This window comes from Camelus dromedarius, chromosome 4, assembly GCF_036321535.1.
Source record: "Camelus dromedarius isolate mCamDro1 chromosome 4, mCamDro1.pat, whole genome shotgun sequence".
Taxonomy (NCBI): domain Eukaryota; kingdom Metazoa; phylum Chordata; class Mammalia; order Artiodactyla; family Camelidae; genus Camelus; species Camelus dromedarius.
In genome coordinates, this window is record NC_087439.1 from 61,842,240 (window position 1) to 61,870,188 (window position 27,949).

The following is a 27,949-nucleotide window of genomic DNA, read 5'->3' on the forward strand; positions in this document are numbered from 1 at the left end:
TTCTTTAGCTTATTGTTCATATTTTCTGCTTTTATGTACTTTTGCCTTCTGCATATTCTCTCACTGTTTAAAACAGGAACAGAAGAAACCATGATAGGCTTGCTACGTTGCTATCTTGATTTTGAACACTTCTCTGCTGTAAAGGAACATGTTACTACTGTAATCTTGAATTCATGGACACGCTACATTTCTTATATACATGAAATAATTTTTAAATTCAGTGAATTATAACTGACATTTCTATTTGAATGTTTATTTTGTGTCACCATAGTAGTCAAATTTTAAATACATCAGGTTTTTGTAAATATGAAGGAAAGTAGATTTTATATTTTCCAAAATGTTCCGTAAATCTTTTACTTATTCAGAATTTACATGTCATCCTCAAATTATTAAATCTTAAATTTCAAATAGGAGAATTTGAGCCCTATTATCTTATGTTTGAATATGGGGATGCATTTTAAAAACCGTGGTTACTGAAATGAAATTTTCTAAGGATAAATATAAATCAACTTACGCCAAATGTATTATAAAGAAAACATGTTACAGGAGAAATGAGAAAACTTATTTCTAACGCAAAAGAGATCCTATCCTGAATACTATGCTTTAAATGCCTTGAGAAGGTACAAATGCATTTTAGAAGCTACTGACTTCAGCGCGATGCTCTGGAGACCTTTTGAACAGGAGAACCATTACTACAGGGTTATGTGACCTGTGTTCCTATTCCAACTGAAGTAGGCCAAAGGTGAAGGGGGACGAGTATGCCTGTACACATGTACCCCTCCAAAAGCACGTACAGGTTAGGACAAAAATAATCTATGACTATGTGAGTTACCTAACAGTGTATTTTTGTTTTAAAATCTCAGTTTTCTTAAGCTGAGAAAAATAAAGGGAAGAATAAGGTTTTAGAAGAATAAAGGGAAATAAAGACCATTTGCAAAGACAGTCACAGGCCACAGGCACTGGAATACAAATGAGAAGCACTGACGTGTGTGAAGCAGCCACTGCAGGAAGCTTTTCTTTGCTATAATATAGTTTGGAATCAGCTTATCTAATTCCAAGTTAGAATGTACTAATGGTTCATAACAGTTTAAGATTCAGGTGACTCCTCTGGCTTGTGCAGTAGAACTCATGAATAAGAAATTCGCGCCAGTTTCTGTCACCTAACTATAGATGTATGCAGTGAAAGATGCTTTGGTTACTTCTGATCCAACATTATACATTTCTGTGTCATCTGAATAAAGGTTACATTTTGTTCACACATGTAAGGCTTGTACTCAGTGAAGGAGGGTTATACAGTGAAGATTTGCTAAAAGGGTGGAAAAAAAGAAATCAAATCATCTTAATTAATGTTAGTTTTAGAAAATAACCTGAATCTGCTGCTTAACATTAACTGAATATAGGAGCTCAGGCATCTCTGTACATAGTTTTGTGTGCCTTTAATTTTGTCAGACTCAAACCTGCTTTCATACACCTCATCATGTAATCAAAATAAAGGGCACATGTAGGCATGGTAAATAATATTTGGATTTAAACATTCAGTGACAATAGTCTTTCAATCATACAGTTGAAACTTACTTGCTTTGATGAAAAAGGTTGAATACCAAAGACCTTGCAATGCAAATATACATTTGAAAGTGAAGATCTGTGATCATTTTGTCAAAATGTTTTTTTAACTCATTAGAGATTTTCAGTATTTGACAAATAAAAATGGCATATTATAAAGGAGTATTATACACAGACATAGAAAACAAACTTCATGGTTACCAAGGGGAAGGGATAAATTGGGAGTTTGAGATTTGCAAATACTAACTACTATATATAAAACAGATAAACAACAAGCTTCTACTGTATAGCACAAGAAAAATATTCAATATCTTGTAGTGACCTGTAATGAAAAAGAATATGAAAAGGAATACATGTATGTATATGTATGATTGAAACATTATGCTGTACATTGTAATTGTACAAAACATTGTAAACTGACTATACTTCAATAAAAAAAATAAAAATAAATAAAAATGAAAATGAGTGTTATAGGTCTGTGAAGCCCACACTCCAGAAAAAAAAAATATGTATGTGTATGTGTATATGTGTGTATATATACATACACACACACACAATTTGAACACTCTCATGATGCTATCCCATAGATGTTAGTAAACTGAGGAGAGAAAGTTTCTAAAAGTGCTCAGTGTCTTCAGTTCTCATTCAGTATGGCTAGGTGAACACAAGACCAAAGAGACCTTTTGTAGAAGATAATGGATGAAAAGAAATTGTATGAAATAATTTATATAAGTTCTGGTACTGCAGGAATATACCCGTTAAAGAGAGCGATGTTGTGGAGGAGTAGTTTAACTGCAATTTGTGGAACAACCATTATAACAGAAGTACATGGGAGGAGGTGGAAAGTTAACAGTTTACTTTGAACAGAGTAAAGTTTTAAGAATGGATTCTAAGGGAATATGTGAGGCAGAAGATGGGATAACATGCCATTAGGGGCTACATAGGGTATTTTAAAACGCAGAGAAAACAGGAGATTGTGATATAGCAGAAGGACAACAAAGATGAAGAGAATTAGAGCAGAAAAATGAATGCTTTGTGACACAGAATAAATGATTCATAAAAGCCAGTGTAGGAGTGCTGGACTGTCCAATAGAAAGGTGAAGCATGTGCCTTAGGCGCCAGCAAAGCAGCTACACCAAAGAGTTGGATAAAGGGCAAATGGAAAAAAAAGAGAGAAAGAGAAAAAATTTTTAAAAGAATTTTATATTCCAAAATATAAATAAACAAAGTAACATCAAAGGGGTTTTCGTAAGAAAAAAAAATCAAGTTTTTATGGGCTTTCTTACACACATCATTTATTGTTTGTTTTATTTTTTAAATTTTGAATTCTATGTGGGAGGAGTTAATTTTTTGTGTGCTTAAAGCCTTAAAAACTCATCTGACTCTAACAAGGAAAAAGAAATAGGAAAGAAAAGTGTGGCCATCGGAGATTGAGGTTAGGCACAGACTCTTCTTAAAATGGAATAGCCTTCCACTCAAATTTGGAAGAAAAAAAAAAGTAGTCAGATTATTGCAGAAGAGTCTAGAGGGAATTTAATTCTAAAGAGCAGCATGAAAAAACAAGTGGGAATAAATAAAGACATTAGTGAGGGTCAGAAAGAAAAAAAAGCTATAGATATTAACTAGAAAAGGAATATGAAATTTACCGGCCAGGAAAACCAGGCTGAAGGGATTTTAGATAGGGGAACAAAAAGGGTTGGCAAGACAAAGAAATTAGAATCACCAATTTTTTTTTGAAAAATAAACAAAAAGAAAAAACTGAAGGAATCAAACTGCCTGATTTTAAGACTTACTACGTAGTGACAGTATCAAGACTGTGCAGCATTAGAGGAAGAATAAATGCGTAGATCAGTGGAATAGAACAGAGTACCCAGAAAACAGACCCCCGTAAATACACTCTATTGATTTTTACTTTTCTCCATTGAATTGCTTTGGGCCTTTCTCAAAAATCAGATTTTTTTGTTTTTGCTTATAAACTTTAATCAAATGGTGTGGAATAACTGGAAATTTATAAAAAAAAAATTCCTTATCCTAAACCTCACACACACTCTTTCACAAAGGTTGTGCATCCAAAATATACAAAGAACTTTCAACAGAAAATCAACAGTAAGAAAACAATCCAATTAGAAACTGGGCCAGAGAGCATGAACAGATACTTCACCAAGAAGATATTCAGATGGCAGGTAAGTACAATTGACCCTTAAAAAACATATGTTTGAACTGCACAGGTCTACTTCTACATGGATTTTTTTTTTTTTTTTTGCCATAGATACCTATTACAGTACTACAAAATTTGCAGTTGGTTGAATCTATAGATTCAGAGGGCTGACTATAGAGTTACACATAAATTTTCAACTGAGTAGGAGTTGGCACCCCTAACCCCTGTATAGTTCAAGGGTCAACTTATCTGAAAAGATGTTCAACATCATTAGCCATTAGAGACATGTAAATTAAAACCATGATGAGATACAGCTATAAACCTACCAGAATGGCTAAGATAATAAAAAATACTGATACCACCAAATTCTGACAAGCATGCAGAGAAACTGGATTTCTGATGTATTATTATGGGAATGTAAAATAGTATTGCCTTGCAGGAAAATGGTCTGTCAGTTTTTAATCAAGTTAAATATATACTTATGATACAACCCAGCAATTGTACTCTTGGACATGTATCTTAGTGAAATAAAGACTTATGTTCACACAATTATCTGTACATGAATGCTCACTGCAGCTTTATCTGTACTATCTCCAAAATGGAAACAAACAAAATGTCCTGCAAGGAGTGAATAGATCAACTGTCATTTAGCCATACAATGGACTACTATTTAACAATAAAAAGAAATTAACTACTAATACACAAAATAGTTAAATGAATCTCAAAGGCATTTCATTGAATGAAGAAGAGCCAATTTCAGATGGTCACATACTGTATGAGTCAATTTATATAACAATTTTGAAATTACAATTATAGTAATGGAATCAGTGGTTGCCAGGGGTTAGAACTGAGGGAAGAGTGTGATCATTAAGGGGTAATATGAGGGAGTTTCTTTGTGGTGATGGAACAGTCTGCATCCCAATTATGTAGAGTTACATTGGTTACTCTATTTTACACATGATAAACTATCATAGAACTACACACACACACACACACACACACACACGCACGCACACACACACACACAAATGCAGGTAGAAGTTGGTGAAATTTGACTAAGTGAAATTTGACTAAGCTTCAGTTAATAATACTGCACCAATGTCAGTTTCCTAGTTCTGATAATATACAATGATTGGATACTTTCATTGGAGGAATCTGGATGAAGAGTACATGAAAATGATTTCATTTTTCAATTTATTTTGAGTATTAAACTAATTCAAAATTAAAAGGTATAAAAAAGTAATAGGGATCACCTAAAATTACTGAGCAGAGAAGTAGCCTAAAATTACTCCAATAAATTTCTCCAACAACAACAACAATTTCTCCAACAACAATCTATTTGTAAAAATTGAGACAAGAACCCAGACTCCATTTTCCCCTAGGAATGATCATAAAAGTCTATTTTAATACCTATGGCATGAATTCTCTAATATAATAGTTAAAATATATATAAATAATATAGTTAAAAGTATAATGCTATATTCACATTCACAAAGAGGTGTTATAAGAGGAATAATGGATTAGAAAGAGAGTGTATTGTTTGCAAAACATTTGCCATTATTCTTCCCCTTAAAGGCACACTTTTGTGTAGTCACTTCCTACACTGACTCTGGTGTTGGCCATGTGACTCACTTTGATCAATGGAACTGTTACAAGCAGAGTCTTGAACTCTTACGCATTAGGGCTTGCTCTCTCTTACTGCTGGAATCCTTTTTGCTACAACAGAGAGAAGTTCAGGCAATCCTGCTGGGGGATGAAAGAACACAAGAAGAGTGGCCCCAGCTGCCCCAGCTGTAGCTTCAGACTTGTAAGTCAGTCCATTTTAAACCATCCAGCCCCAGGCAAGCCAGCCCAGAACAGAATAACCACCCAGCCAATACCCAGAAAAAAAAAAAAGTGTGTGTGTGTGTTTGTTTATTTATTTAACTGATGGATTTGGTTGTGGGAAGTTTAGAAAGCTCTATTTTGATTGCTTTGATCAGTGAAATAAATATCCAAGTCATGAACTTGGAGGAAAAAGGAGTAGGAAGGGTGTTAGGGATTTAAAAAAAGAGGGGAAAGGGAGGAAATATTCATTTCATATGACAGGAGGTTAATTGACAGAGGAAATGCAGTAAGATTCAACTTGCAAATTGAGGCTATGAATATAAAGTGAGACCAATTAGCATGATTCTGTGTGTGTGTGTGTGTGTGTGTGTGTGTGTTTCTTATCCATGTTCAGCTGAACAGGCTGAGAAATTGGTTTAAACAGAACTGGGGTGTTGACAGGAAAGAAATGTGGAGGAAGAGAGGACCAAGGGAATCGAACCTGTGTGGGAAGGACAGACCACTGTGATGGACCTTGGATTTCACTCTGGATAAGAAGGGAGAAACAGGAAAGCTGTCATCAGGGAAAGAGAAAAAACAGTGGAGACAATGAATTGCCAATATCACTGTAATCAAAGAATTGTTGGAATGGGTGGTACTAGAGAATACAAGCCAGGGAGAGGAGAAGACAGTATTCACAAAGCAGAAAACCTAAAACAGAGATTTGAAAGTTGTCATAAGTTAAGAAACTGGAAGTCTGAGATGTGAGATCAGTTTTCTGCTTGGATATTGATATTGCACTCAGTGAACACAGTAAGGCATGTGCTAAATTGCAAACCTGATGGGGATGACCAGGACGTCATATGGCTGTCCAATGAAGGAGTGGCTAATGGTACGGTCTTGAAGCATGTGCTTCTGTTGTTTGGGAGGAGGTGGGAGGAAAGTGATCTAGAAGTGACAATGAAGAGCATGGATGGAACATAAACCATTCATTTATATATTAATTTAAAACATGTTTATTACTTTCCCAGTATGTTCCAAGCTGTTTGAGTACTGGGAACATATAAGTGAGCAAACCTCCATACCCAGTGGTAAGGGAAATTAGTGTCAGTATCCTAGGCAAATTTAACTTTTGCTATTTTAAATATATATACATATACATACATATATAAATTAATATATTATAAATGTATATAGAACTCAAACAGTTTACATGTGTAACTCAAAGACTGGGTCTAATGATTACCACTAATAATGAGCTGTAAATTTTTTGTAAAGAATTAAAGAGAGGGAGATACAGACTCCATTAAAAAAGGGACCCCATCTCCTCAAGGGAGATCAGTTTAAGATAAACAAGAACAGTGAAGAAGTAGAGGATATAAAATATTTTGCTGATGACAGGCACTGAATTCCAAATCATACAGTGGAAGGGAGATCAGAGGTGAGCGAGAGATCAGAGCTGACTGGTGGATACATGGACAATATCTAGGATCTAATGGTTGGTTTTATTGTGGTGACCCAAATAAGCAAGGCTCTTAGTCACATGGGATTAATCCTAATAGCTTTTTAAGGGAAGGTGAACAATCAATTCCAATTTGGGGATTGGGTTCTTAGGTAGATTTCAGTGGTAAGAATATGAACATAAATAATAAGAGCCATGATAATAAAGAAGTAATTTATTGTTGGAGATATCACTGAAAGCCTCAAGTCTAAGACATCCTAGCCTGCTTAGATATGAGTAGGAGGAAATGAGAGCGAGGAATAGAGGTGGCTACATAAATAATTACCACATGTTTGCTAGTTAATATTTTTTGTGTAAGAGACTTATTATTCATAATGAATATTAAGCATGTAGGCAGCATCTTCAAGGTGCAGACATGTAATTTACTGTTACAGCTTTGCATATACCTATGATATATTAATTTATATTTGTGTAATAGTGAAGCAAAGTTCAAAGTGAAGTTAAATTTATTCTGGGGATACTGCCATAAATATTCTCTAGAAAGTACATTTAATTTGTCACATGATAACTATAGAAATAGATAATGAAATTAATTATATAACACCTCTAAAATTGGAAGCATCAGATCCTTTTAAAAACTTGTCAGACATCAGGGCAAAGATAATCAAGAAAAAAAAAATAAAGTCAAATGCCCACTTTCTTTTACAGCAGCTATAGCTTTCATATAAAGATATATTTTGTGTCTCTCATCTAAAACATTGCACATTTTAAAATTTATATTTAGATAATTAACATAAATTTCTAACAGTAACTTTAAGTTTTAAATTTATGGGTAAGAAATTTTACTTGGAAACGTAGTCAGACAATAACACATAAATCAACTATAATTAACTCATCTGATATTTTTAAGATTGATTTTTAAATGTCTGCATTACTTAGCATAAGTAAATACAAGTTTTGGATCCCTTTGAATCTGTCTGTATACTTAGGAAATCTAATATAGGTATGGATTTTTCTAGCCAGAAGTAAAAAAAAACGTAAGCAGGGTGGTATACAACACATCTTAGTATAATTACTTCTATTTGTTATTACTGAATAGCATTTTAGATTGTTTCTTGCTAATGCATATTATTTTAAAATTCATCATATTCTTCCTTGTGCAAAGCAAAAAACAAACTGACACCATAACCCCAAACCAAACTGAAATAGAACCATAGCAGGAAATTTCACTCTTCATGTGAAAACTACTCTAAACTATCTTAATGGGATCATTTGTGCATGATGGATACCTACAGGCTACTAATAAAACCCAAATACCATTGAAAAAAAGCATCTTTGTAAAGATGAGAAGACTCAGCACCATTTTTAATGTCCACCTCATTGGTAGCTTATTACCCCGAAGGCTCTATTTCTTTCTAAGAGTAGAGAACTAGCATGCACTCATGGCATCTCAGAAAGTCAGTCACCCTCAGTGACAGTTGCTTGACATCTCTAAAGGTAAGGAATTAATCTTTTGATCAATGGTGAGGTCAGAGAGTTGTCTAGTAATTTATAAGGTGTGGAAACCAGCAATACCTTCTTCTACACTGTAATCTGCACTAGGGCTGTGGTTGTTATGCAGTTCAGTGCTGTATCCTCAACTCCGGAGATATGAGTTGCTGAATAACTGGTAAAAATTGAGTAAATGAATAATCAATTTTTGTTACAAAACTATTTTTAATAATTTCATAGTCAAATCTAGTAAGTGACTGAAGAGATCATGGGCCAAATGAGAAAGGATGACTTTTCTAGAAGGTGAAATTCTGCTAGAGGTAATGTTCCTGCAGGATCCACTCCAGGTTGTGAGGGGATCAGAGGCCAGACCAGGGAGTAAAACTTTCATGCTCCTTGACTAAAGAAGGTCTGGTTCATTTCCTACCCAGGACAGACATTAACAAGTTAAGTTCTGCTCTTATTGATATATGTTAGGATTTTGTACAAACTCACACCAGATACTATGAAGAAACAATATTAGCTTCTCTATGGAAATTTTATTTCCTGGTATTTCATTTAAGAGAACAAATTCAATTTTATTGTCTAAACAGGAGGTATTTTGCATCTAACAACATAGTTTTATATAAGAAAGTAGTTTAATTCTACCTACATTTGTATTGTTTGCTATTTTTATATCAACCAGTTTACATCTTTTATTTTGATTTGATGCACTTGGACATTCACTTCATTTCAATAAAAACTGAATCAAATCTTAGCGTTTTCTTTAAGTGAAAAACATTTCAGTAATTCCAAAACAATGTTTCAGGAGCATTACTTCATTTTTGCTGCCTCAAATAAGTGGTTTTGAAACAAGTTGGGGTTTGGAGTCATATATAAAGTTTATATATATATAAACTTTGAGTTTTATATATATATATAAAAAGTATAAATAAGTAAATAAATAAATATAATTTTGATTAGATGGTATTTAAAATATGAGATACTCAAATATTTATGTCACTCTAAAATTAATTTAGAGTTGCACATTTAAGCACACTACTTTAATACTTCATAAACATTTTGGTATATACACACAAACACACATACTATATATCAAAACTTAAAAAAAAACAAAAGTACATGCAATTTTAGGCTTTTACCTCACGTGTACTATGCCCATATATTCATTTTAACATGTATTAATGAAGAAACACATTGAATTCTCTTAGTCATTATCATCGAAGGATAAGACTCATCTATTGACCAGATTCTTTTTTTGGGGGGAGGGGGTAGAAGAGTACTGCATCTTTTTATATGTTAATGTGCTTGCTTTGATTGATGCTAATAATAATGTATCATGTTGCAAAATATATATATTCATTCTTATTAGAATATCTTTAAGTTTCACCGATACTCATTCAGTTACTTATATGATTCAGTTCAGTTTGTGAGATAACAAACAGAAAGTGTACCTTATTTAGTGTAAGTGAGATACAAATTATAACATTTATATCAAATAGTATGTGTTTTATAAATGTAAAGAGCTAAATATTAAATTCTTAATGACATCTATCTCTTATTGATCAATTCATATATATTGATGCAAAAGAATGTTCACATCAAGTTTATCACAGTGAACACGGTTGCTTGAAGCATTCTTGATGCATACAAACAAAACCATACTGGTTGTGAGAGAGCTTGATTTTTCAATGTATAACTTGCTAAATGAAATTTGAACTTTAGTTTTAATATATTTTTCTTCATAAATCGATATTTCTTTAATAGTGCTTAGTAATTGTGCACTGTTTGGGGAGGAAAATGACTGAAAATAATATGTTATTGTCTTTTTTATAGTTTTTGTGCTTATCTATGTATTTCTATTCAATAATACTTAGCTATCTCTTAAAGCCTATATTTCAAGAGGGAATTATTCATTTGAATATAAATGAAAATCCAAGAAGATGTAGTAACTGATTTATTTTCCATGGAACAGGATAAAGTGATCATAAGAGGTCAATTTTAGAATGTTACCCTTTCTTTTAATGTAACATAATTATGTTTAAAGCCTTGCTTTATTAGACTACTAATATATACCTTGGGTGTCTTTTCAAGTACAAGAAGGCAACCTGGGGGTTTTTACAATATGAGACAGGTATTAATGCACCAATAACCCATGCCCTTGAGTCTTAATACTTCTTCTTACATTATTATGATTTAAAACCATTAATATTTTACAATATGTCTTTCATCTCTAACATATCCAGTTTTGCATATGTATCATAAAGAACCTAGATATATATTAACAAAATACAGTATAAACACTACACTCCCTTTTTGTAACTTATTTGATACTATTTCATTATTACTAACTTTGTAATAAAGAAATACATTTCTCCCAATTTAGAGCCCACCCTGGTGCGTTATTTGATCAAAAGAAAGTAATAGTACATACTATTAAAAGAAGATAACTCACCATAAGAGAATCTTAATATTTTACATTTCCTTTTTCTTAATTTTAATGGCTCCCTTTATCTCTAACCTGTTTCTCTCATCTCGTCCAGTCTGGGGATTATGATTGCCCAATTAATTATTAAATTACTCAGAAGAGCTTGGAATGTTCTTCTCCTGGATATCTTCTTGGCTCATTGCCTCACATACCTCAGATTGCCCAAATGGCAACTTTACAGTGAGAATTTCTCAGAGTATCCTGTTTAAAATTGCAGTTCCTTCCAATGCCCACTATTCCTTTCCACCTTTCATATTTTTTCCTCTACCAAATGTAACACCTGCAAATACTTTAAATATTCATTATTGTTTTTTAATTTGACTTATTTTCTGCCTTTCATCAGAATGCCAAATACATGAATATAGGAGTTTTTGTCTATTCCGTTAACTGATAGAGCATAGTGACTAGAACAATGTACATAACACATGTCCAATGCATATTTGTTGGATCTATAAACAATTTTTTGAAAAAAAAAACAAAATTAAAAGGTCAACCACATGGAGGGTACTATTTTGTATCCTATCAGCTTGACTGCAATCAGTAAAACTGATCTTCATCAGTAAGTATACTCAATGCTACTATGAAATAGAGGTTCTCAGTGGTTTTTTTATTGTTTGAATGAAATCGTTATTATTGAATCAGCCTCCCACTAAATGGAAACACTAATATATTGCAGTTGCATTTTTACAGCTACTTTTATGGGCATTAACTTCCATGCAAACCAATTATTTGATTTACAGATATTGCTAATGGAAAATAGGAGGCCCTAGAATCCAAGAGTATTGCAACAGACATTAAGGATGGGAAGTGAGTCGGGGCAAGGGAAAAAAGCAGTTAAATAGCCATGTAATATCAGCACAGAATTTCTATCACAACCCTAACCAAATAATTTTGATAATATTATGGGGCTTATGGTAGTTGCCTTATAAATATGTCATGAGGAAAAAACATATCACCTGAAAAATATTCACAGGGTGCCTATATTGGACTGGGCAGATTAAAGTACTACATCAAATAGACTGGGGATATAATTTCTCAAATAAAATAGAAATTTATTTTCTTCTTGCTGACAAGTCCAGAGAATATTGCAGGCTACCTGGAGATAGTGAATAGAGGTGGCTTTACAACAAGCAGGCTGATAATCACACTAATTTTCAGTGACTGGCTTCTGAGATTAGTCTGGTCACTGTCATTTATATCCCATTCCACCACAAGGGAGAAAACAGAGAAATGGTACCTATCATCTCAACTTAGGTTCTGTTGTAGAGAACTTAGTGACATAACCACACTTAATTAAAAGGGAGGCTGAGAAACACCGCTTAGATAGACAGCCAGGTGTCCAGTTCATATGGAACAAGGAGAGAGTGGATTTTGATGAAAAGCTAGCAGTCTCTGGCACAGTTTGGCCTTTTGCCCACCAAATATCTGTGCCATCCTTCCTTTTGCATGCGGAGTATTCACTGACACTCCCCCTCAAAGGAAGACAACACAACCCCACTCGTTCACTGCATGTATCTCACAGTCCACAACCTCTGCATGACACACAATCTGCTCCACTGGGTTCAGAGGTTTCTCTTGTGTTCCAGTGACCAGCCAAATAGATGACAAGTATTTTGCCTCCCCCACCATCACAAACACAATGTATAATGGTGAAGGAAGACAGAATAATTGCAATACAAACTCCTGTACAGAAAGGAGGAAAAATGGGAGATACATAAGAGTCACTGGTCCAAAGAGTGATAGAAACTTGGGCAGGCATCATAAGGAACTTTGCCATGGCACTGAAGAAAGCCTGTGATTGAATCATGCATCTCTAGCTAAGAAGAGCTCCTCTGCTTAATGTTCTCTGTGGCCTCTGGCTTTGTTCCATGGCCAAAGTTCTTTTTTGTCCATTTTCCTCTATGACCACCTCTATCTGATGTGGGCTCTGTTTTCTGTGACTTCACTGGCAGTTCACTTTCTTTGGATGCAAGTTCAGGGTCCTGAGGACTATTTAATAGTTTGAAGAGTCAAGGGAGGGGGGGGTTAAGGATAGAGTCATAATTTCCTTGTTAACACAGTTCTCTCAAAAACTAGGTAGGTTTCTGATATATTTGTTTCCAGTCAACAGAATGCAGCAGTAATCACAAATTACTTTTCCAAACATAGTTCTTAAATCTGCTTTATTTTTCCCTCTCAACATAATCTTGAGGTCATATGAAACAACACACTTACTATAAAGGCAGCAGATTTACTTCCCACTGTTTGGGGTCCAGAAGTTGAATTCTACAAAGCCTCCTGTTTCCCTCTTTGTTACAAATACTCAATTGTTGCCTGTGTAATAGCTTCTTCAAAGCAGTGGGCGCAGCTACACTTGGTAACATTTTGCCTGTTCCCAATCTCTTCCCCTCAAACTACAAGCTAAGCACAAACAAGGTCTGCTCTCCAACAAATGACACTGTGGTGTAGGCATGCATCCAAATATCCAGCTACCATGGAAGAAAAGCATCCAGGAGTCAACCAGAACATCTTTTATCTGATATTATAAATTATAGATGCACCGCATATTCTGTTTCAAAATTGCTGCATTTTTAAATTACTTGTAATCTCATTGAGGGCAGTAATGGAGTCTTATCTAATGTCTATAACAGTCCAACACTGAAAATTCATTTGATGAATACTTCATGAGTACTTATTGACAATCTTATGCTTTAAAGAAACATAATTTTTTTATAGTTGATTGAGATATTTTCTGATTTTCCTATCCCATTCTCATCACTTTATAGATTTATGTAGGATAAGACAATTAAATAAATAAACTATAGTTCAAGTGTGGATGGAAGCAAGGAGAGCACTTTCCTCATATGTATATGTTGATTTTCCCTTTATCATTCATGTAACCAAAATGCCATGTGTCAAGCATTCTCCACCTAGGATACAATGGCGTGTGTGTGTGTGTGTGTGTGTGTGTGTGTGTGTGTGCGCGTGTGCGTGTGTGTGTGTGTGTGTGTCTTCAAGTGAGTAGGTGTGATTTAAGATTGATTTTTAAAGAATATATTTGAAAGTTTAAGGTAGCAATCAATGATTACAAATTAAAACATATAAATTTCTACTTTTTATAAATGATCATTCAAAATATCACTGAAGTACTACGTTTAATTATTCATTGAAACTTTGTAGAGTATCACAGGTATTATTCAGAGATTCTTATTAGCATTTACTCAACATGGCTCTTGATCTAGATTTTTTACATTAATTACTATTTCCAGGTATCCAACCTTCTGGTAAGGAGCTAATTAGAAGGTCTTAGCAGGTAATGCCCAGTTCAGGAAGAGCTGCAGGGCTGGGGATATGACACCAACTAAAAATATTCAAGGCTGAGCCAGGAGTTCAAAGGGAATAGCAGGCTGTAAATATAAAAAAAAATAATATATTCTAAATTCCTCCTTCTCTGGTGAACACCAGGATCTATCAATATTTTTTTTTAAATTCAGACTATGTGGTATCAACATAAGAGGATATGACCCAGCATTGCCCAGCTTCTACCAGCATCAAGTTACTAAAGCAAATAACCTCTCCCTTTAAGTCACCAAGCTAGTTTCAATAATCTATGGAATTGTCAAGCAAGACACTAGTTTTAGACATATCTACATAGTAAGGATTCATGAATAATTGTAAATTACAGTTCAGTGCTTTGATGATGACTCAGAAAGTTCTAGCAACTGACACTATACAATCAATTTCTCCCTTATTTGTCAGTATCTGTCCACTACTTTCCCTTCAAAGTTGGTATAATTTGTCTTTGATGATAAAGGTGAGTTCTTGACATTGATGGGAAATTTGAAATATAAAAATTTTTGGCACTGATCAAAAGCAATTTTGATTTGTTAAGTCAATACCTACTGGACCTCAATTAGAAAAGAGTACCTGGATTATCAAGATTGTGGCAAAAAGCTGTCAAGTCATAGTGTCTGAAATTGTTCTAAGTACAGCTGAGTCTACCGGGAATCTGTTTTGTTTTGTTTTATTATTTTTTTTTTTTTAGTTTGGTTTAAACACTCTGAATGATTAAGACATTTAAAGATACATCATATTTTAGAATGGGCCATTGTCTTCTATTAAAATCCTCATCCAAACTAAAGGGATAAAAATTAAAATTGGATACTAGTGTTAAAATTTCAGTTATATAAGATTAATACATCCTAGAGATTAACTGTACAACACAGTGCCTACAGGTAACAACAGTGTTTGCAGTTCACAGCAGCACTATTTACAATAGCCAAGACATTGAAACAATTTAAATGTCCACCCACAGATGACTAGATAAAGCAGCTGTGGTATATTTACACAATGGAATACTACTCAGCCATAAAAAGTAATAAAATAATGTCATTTGCAGCAACATGGATGGACCTGGAGACTGTCCTTCTAAGTAAAGTAAGCCAGAAAGAGAAAGAAAAATACCCTATGACAGCACTTATATGTGGAATCTAAAAAAAGACAAATGAATTTATTTATAAAACAGAAATAGACTCACAGACACAGAAAACAAACTTATGACTACCAGAGGGAAAGAGGGTGGGAAGACATTAACTGGGAGTTCAAGATTTGCATATACTAACTGATATATATATAGAATAGATAAACAACAAGTTCATACTGTATAGCACAATGAACTATATTCAGTATCTTATGTAACCTATAGTGGAAAAGAATTTGAAAAAGAATATATGTTTGTTCATGTGTGACTGAAGCATTGTGCCCTACATCATAAATTGACACACTGTAACTGACTATACTTCAATAAAAAATATACAAAAAAACCAATACAGTTAAAAAATTTTTAAAAACTCCACAAACGTCAATACTGTTTGTATACTTAAAAATTTGCAAAGAAGCTAGATCTTATATTGAATGTTTTTACAAAAATAATTATAATAAATAAAGAGGGCTGGAGGAAACTCAAAAGTGATAGATATGTTCACTTCATAGATTGTGATGGTTTCACAGGTATATATTTATCACCAAATTCATCAAGTTGTATACACTAAACAGGCACAGCTTTTTATATGCCAACCAATATCTCAATAAAATGATTTTTTTATTCAAGTAATCCATTATAATAAACATTTATAAAATCTGTATAATATAGAAACAATAAATTAAGAATTGAATGATTATTTCAGACAACCAAATGGTACCCATAAGACTACATATCTTAAATTGTCACTAGTTCAGATAGAAACAGGTTTCAAATGTATCATTTAGAAGTAATTTTCTCATACAGAAGATGCCAAACATTATTTAGCTGTTATCTTTGTAACTCAGGTGGACTATACTCTGTATCTATTAATGCTCTGTATCTCTCAAGGTCTGGACAAGAGACAGAACTCGCACTTAATGTTTTAATAGCAAGAACTGAATGTATGGGATTGTTAACTATGTATGAAGTTGTTAACCAGATAACTACAAAACGGAAAAAGAGAACATTATATATCATGGAGTAAGGCACTGCAGGAGAGAGCTACCACCCATAGGGCTGAGTGAACAAAGGGACTGGGGTGGAATTTTTGAAATTTAGAACCTTGAAGGGAAGCACTGCAGAGCTGAACCTCAGCCCTCTGAAGAGGGGGCATGTGACTGCTGGTATAGGTGTTCCTCATCTTAGAAAAGGGGCCATACAGAGCTGGGAATACAGAGCTGGGAATACAGACCTCGAAAAGGGGGTGCCTCTTTGCTGGAGTTAATGTTTCATGATAGTATAATGCAGCTGTTTCTGCAAGGACTGGAAAACCTGTCAACTGGATTCGCCTGCTGTGTTGAGAACGCACTGCTGTTGCTGAGATGAAGTGTTGCTAGGGTAAGGCTCACTGGAACTACAAGTCCAGAAGAAGCCCACAGGAAGGAGACAGAAAGACACAGGTCTCCTCTATCTCCTCCAGCCTTGAAGTCTATAAGCACCCACTATCATCAAAGTGTAACAGACAGTCAGCTGGCAAAGCAAAAATGTGGTTTGCAAAGTTCCACTTCCAGCATCACAAAAATGAAGGGTGAGTTTGGTGCTGTCAGAAAACAGCATAATACCTGGTACACGGCCCTAGGAGATAATTAACCTACACACAGGACAGAGCATATACTCTCAACTAATGTTCCCTGTTGACTTTTTGGCAAGCACCTCACTTGCCCTCTCTTCGAAATATATTACCCATGATTCAAGGAAGAATGGGGAAAATTTGTTCAATGTACCTGTTTTACCCATGGCCCCAAAACAATAGCATCCACCTTTAACATGAGTTCATATTCCTCTTATGAAATAAATGACAATGGCTTAGCAACAATTGTTTACCTAAATTTTTAAGAGCTGTTACCATTTATATACAGAATCTAGGCATTGGTTTAATAATTCAAGTGACTAGAAGTCTGACTGATGATTTTTATTTCCTTAGCTAACCAAAGCAATCAGGGTATTTGATACTAGCATTTTTTATCTTATTTGTATACCTAACAGGATGGAATAATTACCCAAAAATACATAGATGACAGGTATTTTGACACTGAAAACATAATAGAGATGTCTGTCTTGAATTAAGATCAAAACATGAAACTTCTATGTCCGTATAATATTGTACAGGACTTTGCAGACAGTAATTGCATTAGTTCTTACAATCTGTAAATTGCCAAGAAGCATTTAATTTGAGAAATGTTATAATACATCAAAATTAAGCACAAAGGAAATACTTATTTCTGTCATATTCCTGTCTATTAAATTGTTAGTTGATAATCCAGAGAGATAGCAGTCCTGTGGAAGCAAGAACTAAAAACCTCTCTTTAAAGTATTTGTTTCAATCTTGCTTAAAACAAACAGCTTTCCAATGAAGCAATTCTAATCTTATTATACGGGCTTGATTTTGAGACCTACATTTAGAAAGGACTCTTTATATCAACAAAGATTAATGGAGTTAGAAATGGTTTCAGAGATTATTTAAGTAGCTCTCTATAATTTTATCAATTAACATTTTTTAATTTTTTTTAATTGAGGGAAAAAAAAACACTGCCTATGTATATTTATCAACATTGAGTATCAATAATGTTTAAAGTACTTCTTACCTGTTAACATCCCAGATTTTGCTAGTTGTATCCAGTGAGGAAGAAGCCACAAAGTCACCACAGGAGTGCCAGGTGCAGGACCATACTGCATGGGTGTGTCCTTCAAAGGTCGAAATGCAATTGCCTTTAAATAGGTCCCATAATTTAACTGTAGTGTCACCACTTGCAGTAGCCAATTTGTTGCCACTATTTGCAAGAACACAAAAAGGAAATTTGTTATAAATATATCATTTATGACTTGTTTTTATGAATGGTTGTATTCTTGAGTAATGCATGTGTGTTTGTCTGAGTTATTTTTACTTTTAATAGCATATCTAAATGCCTGAATCTAATTATCTTATTTGAGACTACACAATTTGATACTTACTTATATTGTTTAGTATTTTAAAGTTGATAAGAGAAAGTGCTGTTGCACACTTTCGAGATTAATTCTTCTATATTCTTCTAGATTAATTCAGTACTTTAAGCATATGTTGGGTTCAGGGGTATATGTTAAGGTTCTGTGAGTGATGTAGCCTCAACAATGAAAATTTAGACATGGGCTAAGACAATTTCAAAAACCTAATACAAAACCGTGAGTCAGCATTGCTTATGTTTGGATTAATTAAATGCTGCTGGAGTGCAGTTTGGATGATGAAGGAAGAAGTGAATCAGGAATGAGGGGGCTTTGGAGCTAGATCTTGAGAGATGGAAGATTTTGAAGTGCTGGGTGGCGGAACATGAGTCATTAGCAGATGATTTAAAAAGCAGTGGCTTTCAAGTGGTGGACACAAAAGCTAGTTTAAGAAATGAGTGGGTGTCAGTGATGTGAATAGAAACATCTAGGTTTTTTTGGTAAAATATCAACTGCAAGAAACTTTAAATTCCATCATCTTCTCCTCATCCTTTGGCATTGTTTGCTACTTCTACGTGTTCTCACAGTAACTTTTCTCTGGCTAAATATAACGAACTGCTTATTTGCCTCCTTCCCTGTGTTTTTGATGGGGAACTGTCTCCTCTCTTCTGTTTCCACAGCATCACACATTATGATTAACCAGTTGAAGTTCTCATTAAATGAATGAGTGAAAAGTTATGCTACAAATGAAGAAAAGAAGTGCTCAATATTTCTAAGAAAGGAAATGGCACTTGGATCAAGACCAGTGTTTTGCTTGCTTTTATTTGCTTATCTCTGTCCTGAGAGAATTAAAACTTTTATGTGCAGAGGAGCAACAACTACTGAAGAGGGACAGCTTACAGGTGCTGCCGGAAAGGTGAATTATAGGGTGAGGAGATTCTTATTAAATTTGTTAAAGGACATTTATTTAATTTTTCAAATTAGCAGAGTTAAGAATTACTTAAAAAGTCCTCTATGAAGGCAGTCCTTCACTAATAAGTAGATACTAAAAACTGTCCTTTGCTTGGCAGCTGTTGTTTATTTGTACATATGTTTGCCATTCAAAATTTTACTTTTTAGTGTTATAAACTGAACATTTGGCTAAAAATATCCAAGCAAACATAATTATCAGAAATAATTTAGCCATGCCTTTTTTTTTCCTCAAATCAGTGTTTCTGGAGGCCTAGCATGTTATTGTGGACATAAGTCTTACTCTAGGGTAAGATTTACTATGGTATATTTCTTCCTGTGACTGAAAAACCCCTTCAGATAAGTCTGTATGCTTCACTCTTGCTTTAACCATGTGACAAGAAAAACAAAAATCACAGAGGAACTACTACAACTTGAATAATGTACCTGTAAGTAGCTTCACATGTGCCATAGATTGATATTTAGTCAACAATAAATATGAACAATGTTCTCATAATTTTTTAGTACACTGAAATTGCTGTTTATGAGTATGAACTCAACCAAATCTAAGATGCATAGAATATGAGTTTCAGAATTTCTTTGAAATGTTTTTGCTTTTCAAAAGACATGGATTGAAATATGGAAAACTGTACATTTTTGGTTCACAAAAAAATTAGCTTATCTCTGTGGACTGAAAGAGAGCAAGAGAGACAGAAAGAATGGTGAACTACAATTCAAAAGGCTCTTTAAATCATGTTAAAGTCAGGATTTTCTTTGGTTCTACACAAACAGGAGAAGCCAAACCCTCAAAAAAAGCAGAAGTGGAACCAGGTTGTTAACATATAGACTAAATCATTCAAATTTAGGCTATAAGCATTCCACCAGATAAAGTCCACCAGATATGTTTCTTACAAAAAAAAAAAAGTTACTACACACATAATGGGAAATCAAAAGCCATGACTTAGGATGAGGTAATAAAATTAACAAACACTTATATCCTGAAAGACTAGTTGTAATTATAAGGTACATAATATAACTATGAATTAAGTGTATAAAGAAAGAAAAGTTGAAATAAAATTATCAAGCAACCAAAGATTTTATAAGGAATCAGATCTGAAACAAAATAGAAAATTCAAAAATTAAAGAAAACTAATTTTTGAAATTAAGAAATCAGTGGATAAATTAAATAGCAGATTAGACACAGCAAAAGACTGAGTCAATGGACTGGAAGATAAATATGAAAAAAAAATTTACTTCTACTAGAGTACAGATAGACTAGGAAATGAAAACAGTAGATGTCTTAGTTTGCTTGGGCTGCTATAATGAAATACCATAGACTGGATGTTTTAAACAACAGAAATTTATTTTTCACAGTTCTGGAGGCTGATAAAGGTCAATCTGATTCATGGTAAAGGCTTTTCCTGGCTTGTAGACTGCTGTCTTCTTGCTATGTTCTCACATGGCAGAGAGAGAGAAAGCTCTGATTGCTATTTCTCTTCTTACAAGGGCGTTGATCTCATCATGAGGCTCCACCCTCATGACCTCATCGAAACCTAATTATCTCCCAACGGTCCCATCTCCTTATAACATCACATTGAAGGCTATAGCTTCAAAATATGAATTTAGATATTCAGTCCATGACTGAATGAAATAAAAGAAAAGATTATATTTTCCTAGTCAAAATTTCAGAAGAGAATAATATAAAATGAGATACATAAAACACTCAAAATACTAAAGATTGAGAATTTACGGAAACTAGAAAATGTAAGACTTAGAACTATAGATTCAGGAAGAAAAATGTATACCAAGCAGGATAGATAGTGTAAACAAAAAGAAATCTTAGATAAATGTTAGATAAATTTTAGTTAATTGTAGAGCACCACAGGCAACAATAATAAAAACTGGAAAAATACGTAGAAGAGAAAAAAATAGGAGAGATTATTCATGTATATAGCACTTAATGTGTGCTAGGAGCTCTACTAAGCACATTATATATATTTGATCCTCATAAGCATCCAATACTTTGGCACCTTTCTTATTTTTCAAATACTTGAACATCACAGAGCTAGTAAGTGGCAGATCTGGAATTTCTTCAAAGAGCCGAGAGAAAATAATGTTACTTTACAATTATCAGCAATTTTTCTCAAGATACAGGCAAATAAAATATTTTCAGCTAAACAAAGCAGTTCTCCCTTATAGGAACTACTAAGACTGTATTTTAAGTGGGAAAAATAAAACCTAGAAGGAAGATCTGAAATGAAGGAAGGGTAAGCACAGAATTTAGTAAACATGTCAGTATATCCAGACATTTACATATATCAATAATGCTTGAAAAAAATAAAAATAAGAAAACAACAACAATATTGACAAAAATGGTCCTGTGCTGTTCAGAAGGGAAGATACCACATTGATAATCTTTTTAACTTTATTAAGGAATTCTGGTAAAATGTTAAGGGTAACTACTAAAAGAACAGAAATAAGAGTATATAACTTCTAGGCCATTTTAAGAAAAAGTAAATAGGTAAGAAAGCTAACAATTAGAAACTTCTACCCAGATTATAAACATTTACCCACAATAAAGCAAGAAGGGAGAAAACAGCACTATAATAAGTAAATAGAAAACAAAAATAGAAAAAAATCAAACATAACAATATCAATAAATACAAATGAACTAAAATTGGAATTTAAAAAATAAAAATTTTTAAATCTGAAAAACTAACATGGTAAGCTATGCATTGTTTACATGAAGCACACTAAACTCCTAAGGACATGCAAAGATGGAAAGCAAAAATATAGATGTCTAGGCTAAAGGGAATGAAAATAAAGATTTAGTAGGTATATTAATATCAGATAAAAAGACCTTAGGGCAAAAATGCGTTATTAGGGATAAAGATAGTTCCTATGTAAATAAATAAAATGATAAAACATTTCATTCCTTGAAAAGTTTTAAAACTAAATTATGTAAGAATATTAAATGCATCTTAATTAATAAAAAATGACAATGTTAGAACCATAGAAATAAAAATGACCGGCCATCAACATGAAAGATTTACACACCTCTTTCAATTTATTTTTCTAATTCTAAACTCAAAATACTAATAACGATGTGGATATTTAGGGAATAAAAATTACAACCCTAATGGCCATATATAAAAATCGTTCACCAAATTACTAGTGACTACACATTCTTCCCAAGCATATACGGAACATTTATAAAAGCAGAAAATATATAAGCCATAAAGCAAGTCAACATATTTAACATAATTGTTATCTTAGGAGTTATATTTTCTCACCATAATTCAACAGCTATATATAAGCAACAAAATCATATTTTTTAAAACCTGTATATTGGTGGATTTTAAAACAGTTTAAAATAACTTACATATCAGAGAAGAAATAATAATGGATGTTTAAAAATAATTAGAACTAGGAGGCCAAGATTGCGGGGTACAAGGATGCTCCTAGCTCACCCTCTCCCACAAATACACCAAGAGTGACATCCACAGACCCATCCAGCCAATCAGAACACCTGCTGAACTTTGACAGAACATCACCTTCTTCAAAAGACAAAATTTGCCACAAATTTGCTAGGAGAAAAGGAAAAAAAGAAAGAAGAAAAAGGAAAATAGTGTGGGACTGTTCCACCAGGGAAGGAGTGGCACAGGAGGAATTAGGGCTCCTTCGCTGGGTTTCCCCCTCTCCAACAGAGAGGTCAGCAGGATGGAGGGGGAAGCGCCGAGGCTCGGATCTGTACGGAATAGCTCTTGACCATGGGAACTAACTTACACAGGAACAAAAGGTCCCTACGACCCCTAGCCCTAGAGCGACCCCCAGCCCTAGACTCGAGCTCGAGCCGGCAGGTGGGGGCTGGGACAGGCTGCCCAAGCCAGGTGGACTCAGGCCGGCTGTACAGAGCCAACCCCGGGGGACTGCAGGTTGCTGTGCGCAATGGCTGGAAAGGTGTACAGATCAGAACAGCCTGGGTCCCCCATAAAATACAGGGGAAAAAAGCAAAGCAACACTGCTGGGGTGCCCTTGGGGAAGGGCACCGTAGCCTCTGTCTCCACTGACCAGCGGCGCCATTACGGGCGCATCCTCGGGAGAAGAGAGGCGCGGCGCAGCCACGGCCGCCATGTTCTCCAGTGCGCAGCTCCCAGGCAGAGGTGGGGTGGAAACCTGAATCCTTACCTGGGGGGCTCCGCAACCTCATAGACGGGACTGAGGCTTGTTGACAGCCCCAGGCAGAGGGAACCATTCTGCCCCGGTGCCTCTGTGCACTCAGGCCTCTAAGACAAACGAATAAGGAGCGGAGTTCTGGCACAGAGCAGGGGCGAGGGCTGGTGCGGCTGTTTTCAACAAGCCCGCCTACAGAGCGTGGACCCCACGCGGTGCTGGAAGCCGCACTGGAAGCCGCGGGGGGGGGGGGGGGGGCGACAGAAGCACCGCGCTGGGATGTGGTGTCGGGAGGGGGTGCGACCCACAGGCCTGCCATCGCTGGGAGCAGCACAGACCAGGAATGGAGGGCCTCTGGAACCACCGAGAAGAGTTCACGCAGGAGGGCCAGGGCAGGAGAGGCGACAAACAGAACAAAAAGGAGGCCCCACTCAATAGCCAGGGCAGACTCTGGCCACCGGAACAACAGCCACACCCCCAACCAAAGGGAGAACAGACAAAAGGCAAGGAAGGAAAACTTGGCAACCAACCATACTTTAAAAGGACCTCTCGACAAAATTATTAAGAGCACATAGTCTCCACCAGAATACATCCACCTTTTTTTTTCTTTTTTCTTTTTCATTTTAATTTTTTTTATTTTTAGTCCCTTTTAAATTTTTCTTTTAAATTATTAATTAAAAAAATTTTTCTCAATTTGATTTTATTTCTGTTTTGTTCTTCTGTTATTGATTATACTGTTTTCAAATCTTTTTTTCTTTTAAATTTTTTGTTTTATTTCTACATCTGCTTTAGAAAAACAAATAAATAAATAAACCCCTTCAGGACCACAGTAGATAACTGATACTCCATAATCCATAGTGCCAGAGAGATATAAGTAAAATGAAGGAGAGGAACCATTTCCAATTAAAAGAACAAGAGAAATCCCCTGAAAGAACAATCAATGAAATAGACCTTGATAGTCTACTAGATAATGATTTCAAAAAAGGAGTGATCAAAGTACTGAAGGAACTAAAAGAAATTGTGACTAGAGACAGAGAATATGTCAAAAAGGAAATTGAAACTATAAAGAGGAGCCAATTAAAAATGTAAAACTCATTTGCGGAGATGAGAGCTGAGCTAAAGGCTGTAAAAAGTAAGCTAGATAATGCAGAGGGAAAAGTAAGTGACTTAGAAGACAGGACAACATAAGTCACCCAATCAGAACAGCTGAGAGAAAAAGAAATAAAAACCTATGAAAACAATATAAGGGACCTGTGGGATAATATAAAGCATGCAAACCTACGCATAATAGGGGTCCCAGAAGAAGAAAGAGCAAAGATGATTGAAGGTTTTTGAAGAAATCGTGACTGAAAACTTCCCAAACCTAAAGAAGGAAACAGATATCCAAGCACAGGAAGCACAGAGGGTCCCAAACAAGAAGAACCCAAAGAGACCCACATCAAGACATACTATAATCAGGATTTATCTTTTATAAAAATGTTATTCATATTAACATGAGTTCTTTGCAGCTTATGAACAGTCTACAAATAGATTATATCAAATTTGGTTGGGTCAAACCAGTTTATACTTTGCAAACAGTTAAGTAGTAAGTATCATTTATTTTTAGAAATAGTTTATATTTTCTGTAATTGCTTTATTCCCTATTTTGCATATTCTTTATACAAATTATTGACACTTTTCAGATTTTAGCTCATAATTGCAGAAATATTAGAGTTAGTTACTGTTAAAAAGACTTCAGTTTTTAGAGCTGAATATATTACAGCTTCCAGATTGATGCTAATTATCTTTTTTTAAAGAAACCTGCTAACGTTTTTCATGAGAGTGAGGTGGAGTGGGAAGAATCAATGCCTCAACGCAAAATAGGAAGTGGAAAGTGTAGAGGCCAGAAGATGTGGTTGGCTTCTCACTCTGGCTCCTCTAGACAACGTACGTGACCTTGGACAGGCCATTTAACATTTCCATTTAACACCTCTGAAATTCATCATCTTTATCTGGAAATGTGGATGATAAGTTCTGCTCAATATAACCCAAAGTGTTGTTTTGAAGATTAAGTGAGAGAATTCTTACAACAGCACATTTTGAATTCCAGGTATTATTCAAAAGAGACTTTTTTTTTTTTAAGATACTTTTATGATCTCCAGTTTAGTTTTTACGTGAAATTGCTTATCCACATTTCCATAAAGAGTGGAATGGAATCCAATTACTACCATTATATTGTAGTCTCATCTGCCTGTGTCTACATGCTCAATAGGACTATTTGAATTTGTAAAAGGACTATCAGTTAACTCACAATGTTCTCAGCTGCCACAGAATACATGTATTATTTTATGAAGCAGAATAACATGTAACCAAATCTAATTAAATTAAATTAAAAATCTTGCACTATTTTTGTATTAGGTAAAAAATATAAGTTTGGTTTCACTAGGTTTATAAAATGATTACATTAGAAAAACTCATATTTGGAAATTAGATTACTTGAAAAACATTGTTATATTTGATATATATTTAGTGTGCCCAGTTTGTGACAATCCCCCAAGCTTTAAGTTAAAAGTTAAAACAAAAAGGCTATGAATACTTTCATACAAATTAGTCTAAACCTTTACTTAGTCTTTGAGACAGAGTTCCATTGCCACATTGGGCGGGGGTGAGGGGTGGGGGTGAGATCACTGTGACAAGAGCAAAGGTTAGTACACGTTCACACACAGAATGGTCTTGGTTGGTTTTCTGAAGTAAATGATGCCCATGTCCAAATACTCTTGCCTTTACTCCCAAGTGATATGCCCTTTGTGTGTGTGTGTGTGTGTGTGTGTGTGTGAAAATCTAGAATCAGCCAAGAATCATAAGCAAAGTGGACTCAAAAGACAGCATTATGTGCTAATATTACAAATATGTGCTAATATACCAGACTCCAGCAAAAGCAAAGAGGCACTACTGAGTGTTGAAGGAAGAACAGGCTTTCCCTCCCCAGCTGCAAAACTACTGCCCTTTCTTGGGTGGGTATTTGATTGGAGCTCCAGGTTTACCTCTGTCAGTTGAGAACCTTCAATGGGATTTTCAGCTCAACCTTTTATCTATTAAATAGGAATGGCAAGATGCTGGCAAGTGAACGCCACTCCTCTGTGCCTATTATACAGTATTTATAAGATACATGATTTATTGGGTGAATGCATAAATGATATATGTAGTAAGGACAGAGAGAGTTCATTTGGAACTAGATTTGTGTTAACAGAATGGCATCGTTTAGGGTTGCATATATGAACAAATTTACATATAGCAACACATCCTGGTACAGAGGAAAGAATATATAGAATATGAAACTACTAACATTTTACTAATTTTTTTATTCTGTTTTATAGTTTGCATTTATGTTATTGTTTAGGTTGTAGAAGCGGAAGAATAGAAATTAGAAGGTTAGTTTATGAAAATTTATGTGGACATAATGAATAACACTGTCATCCTGGAAATAAGATAGAGATGCCCCCAGAATGCCTTCAAACTTTCAAGTATCAGTTTAAATCTTTGGGATTATATATTTTAGTATGTAGTTTTCTTACTGCATCCAACATGCTTCTGAGTATTCCCAAATTATCATGCATATACATGTATATGTGTGGTATGTTAAAATTGAATATTCTTGAAAAATGCAAACTTGGGTAACAATAATATTTTGATATATATTTATAGTTGCTAAAATGCTGTTCTCATCCTTTTTAAAATTAAGTTTCTATGCATACCTTAGGTTTCTTTCTAGAAAAAATTATTTTCAGGGTATTAAATCTAAATTTTTTCAACTATCTCAAGACCTCTACATTTGACACTTTCTTTTCTTTTCCTTTGTTTTGACCCAATGTTCTAAGTAAAGCAGAGCACAAAGTTCAGGGTATAGGCCCTTGCCTTTCTCAAGCTGAAAGGTCGGGATGGGGGAAGGGGAAGAGGCAAGGGGTGAGGAGGTGGGGAATAGAATGGATGGTGGGAGAGAGGGGTGGAGATGTAGAAATGGAGACCTGAGAAGCAAGAGGAACCAGACCACTCAGGGCCTTATTGGTAATGGTGAGGTGTTTGGAATTTAGCCTAAGTGCTAAGAGATGACAAGACAGGAGATGCATTCATTCATTTTATAGTTGGTCACATGCTCCAGACTGTCCTAGTCAACCCAATCCAGCATCTTTCCATGTTTCTCAAACACACTAACCGTGCTCCCCTCAGGACATCTGGACACATTTCCTCTGATGCCAGGATGCTACCCACCTTGTATTTCCCACCGATTTCTCCATGACTTCAGTCAAAAACCACTCCTTTAACTTTACCTTATCATGGAGAACGTCTGACAATCCCACTAAAAATATTGCAGCACCCCAATTTTCTACCTCTCCCTGTTTCCCTTCACTGTGTTATTTTTTCTAAAGCACACATCACTATCTATTAAACTATCACTTATTT

At 34.8% G+C, this 27,949-nt stretch overlaps 1 protein-coding gene across 1 annotated transcript in view; it reads right to left on the reverse strand.

Moving 5' to 3' along the window:
* The window catches only part of SPAG16 (sperm associated antigen 16), a 774,014-nt gene that overhangs the window by 337,888 nt on the left and 408,177 nt on the right, over positions 1–27,949 (reverse strand). Inside the window, exon 12 of the mRNA XM_031451824.2 lies at positions 18,055–18,240. Within this exon, the coding sequence (XP_031307684.1) occupies positions 18,055–18,240 (186 nt within the window). The remainder of the gene's footprint in view (positions 1–18,054; positions 18,241–27,949) is intronic.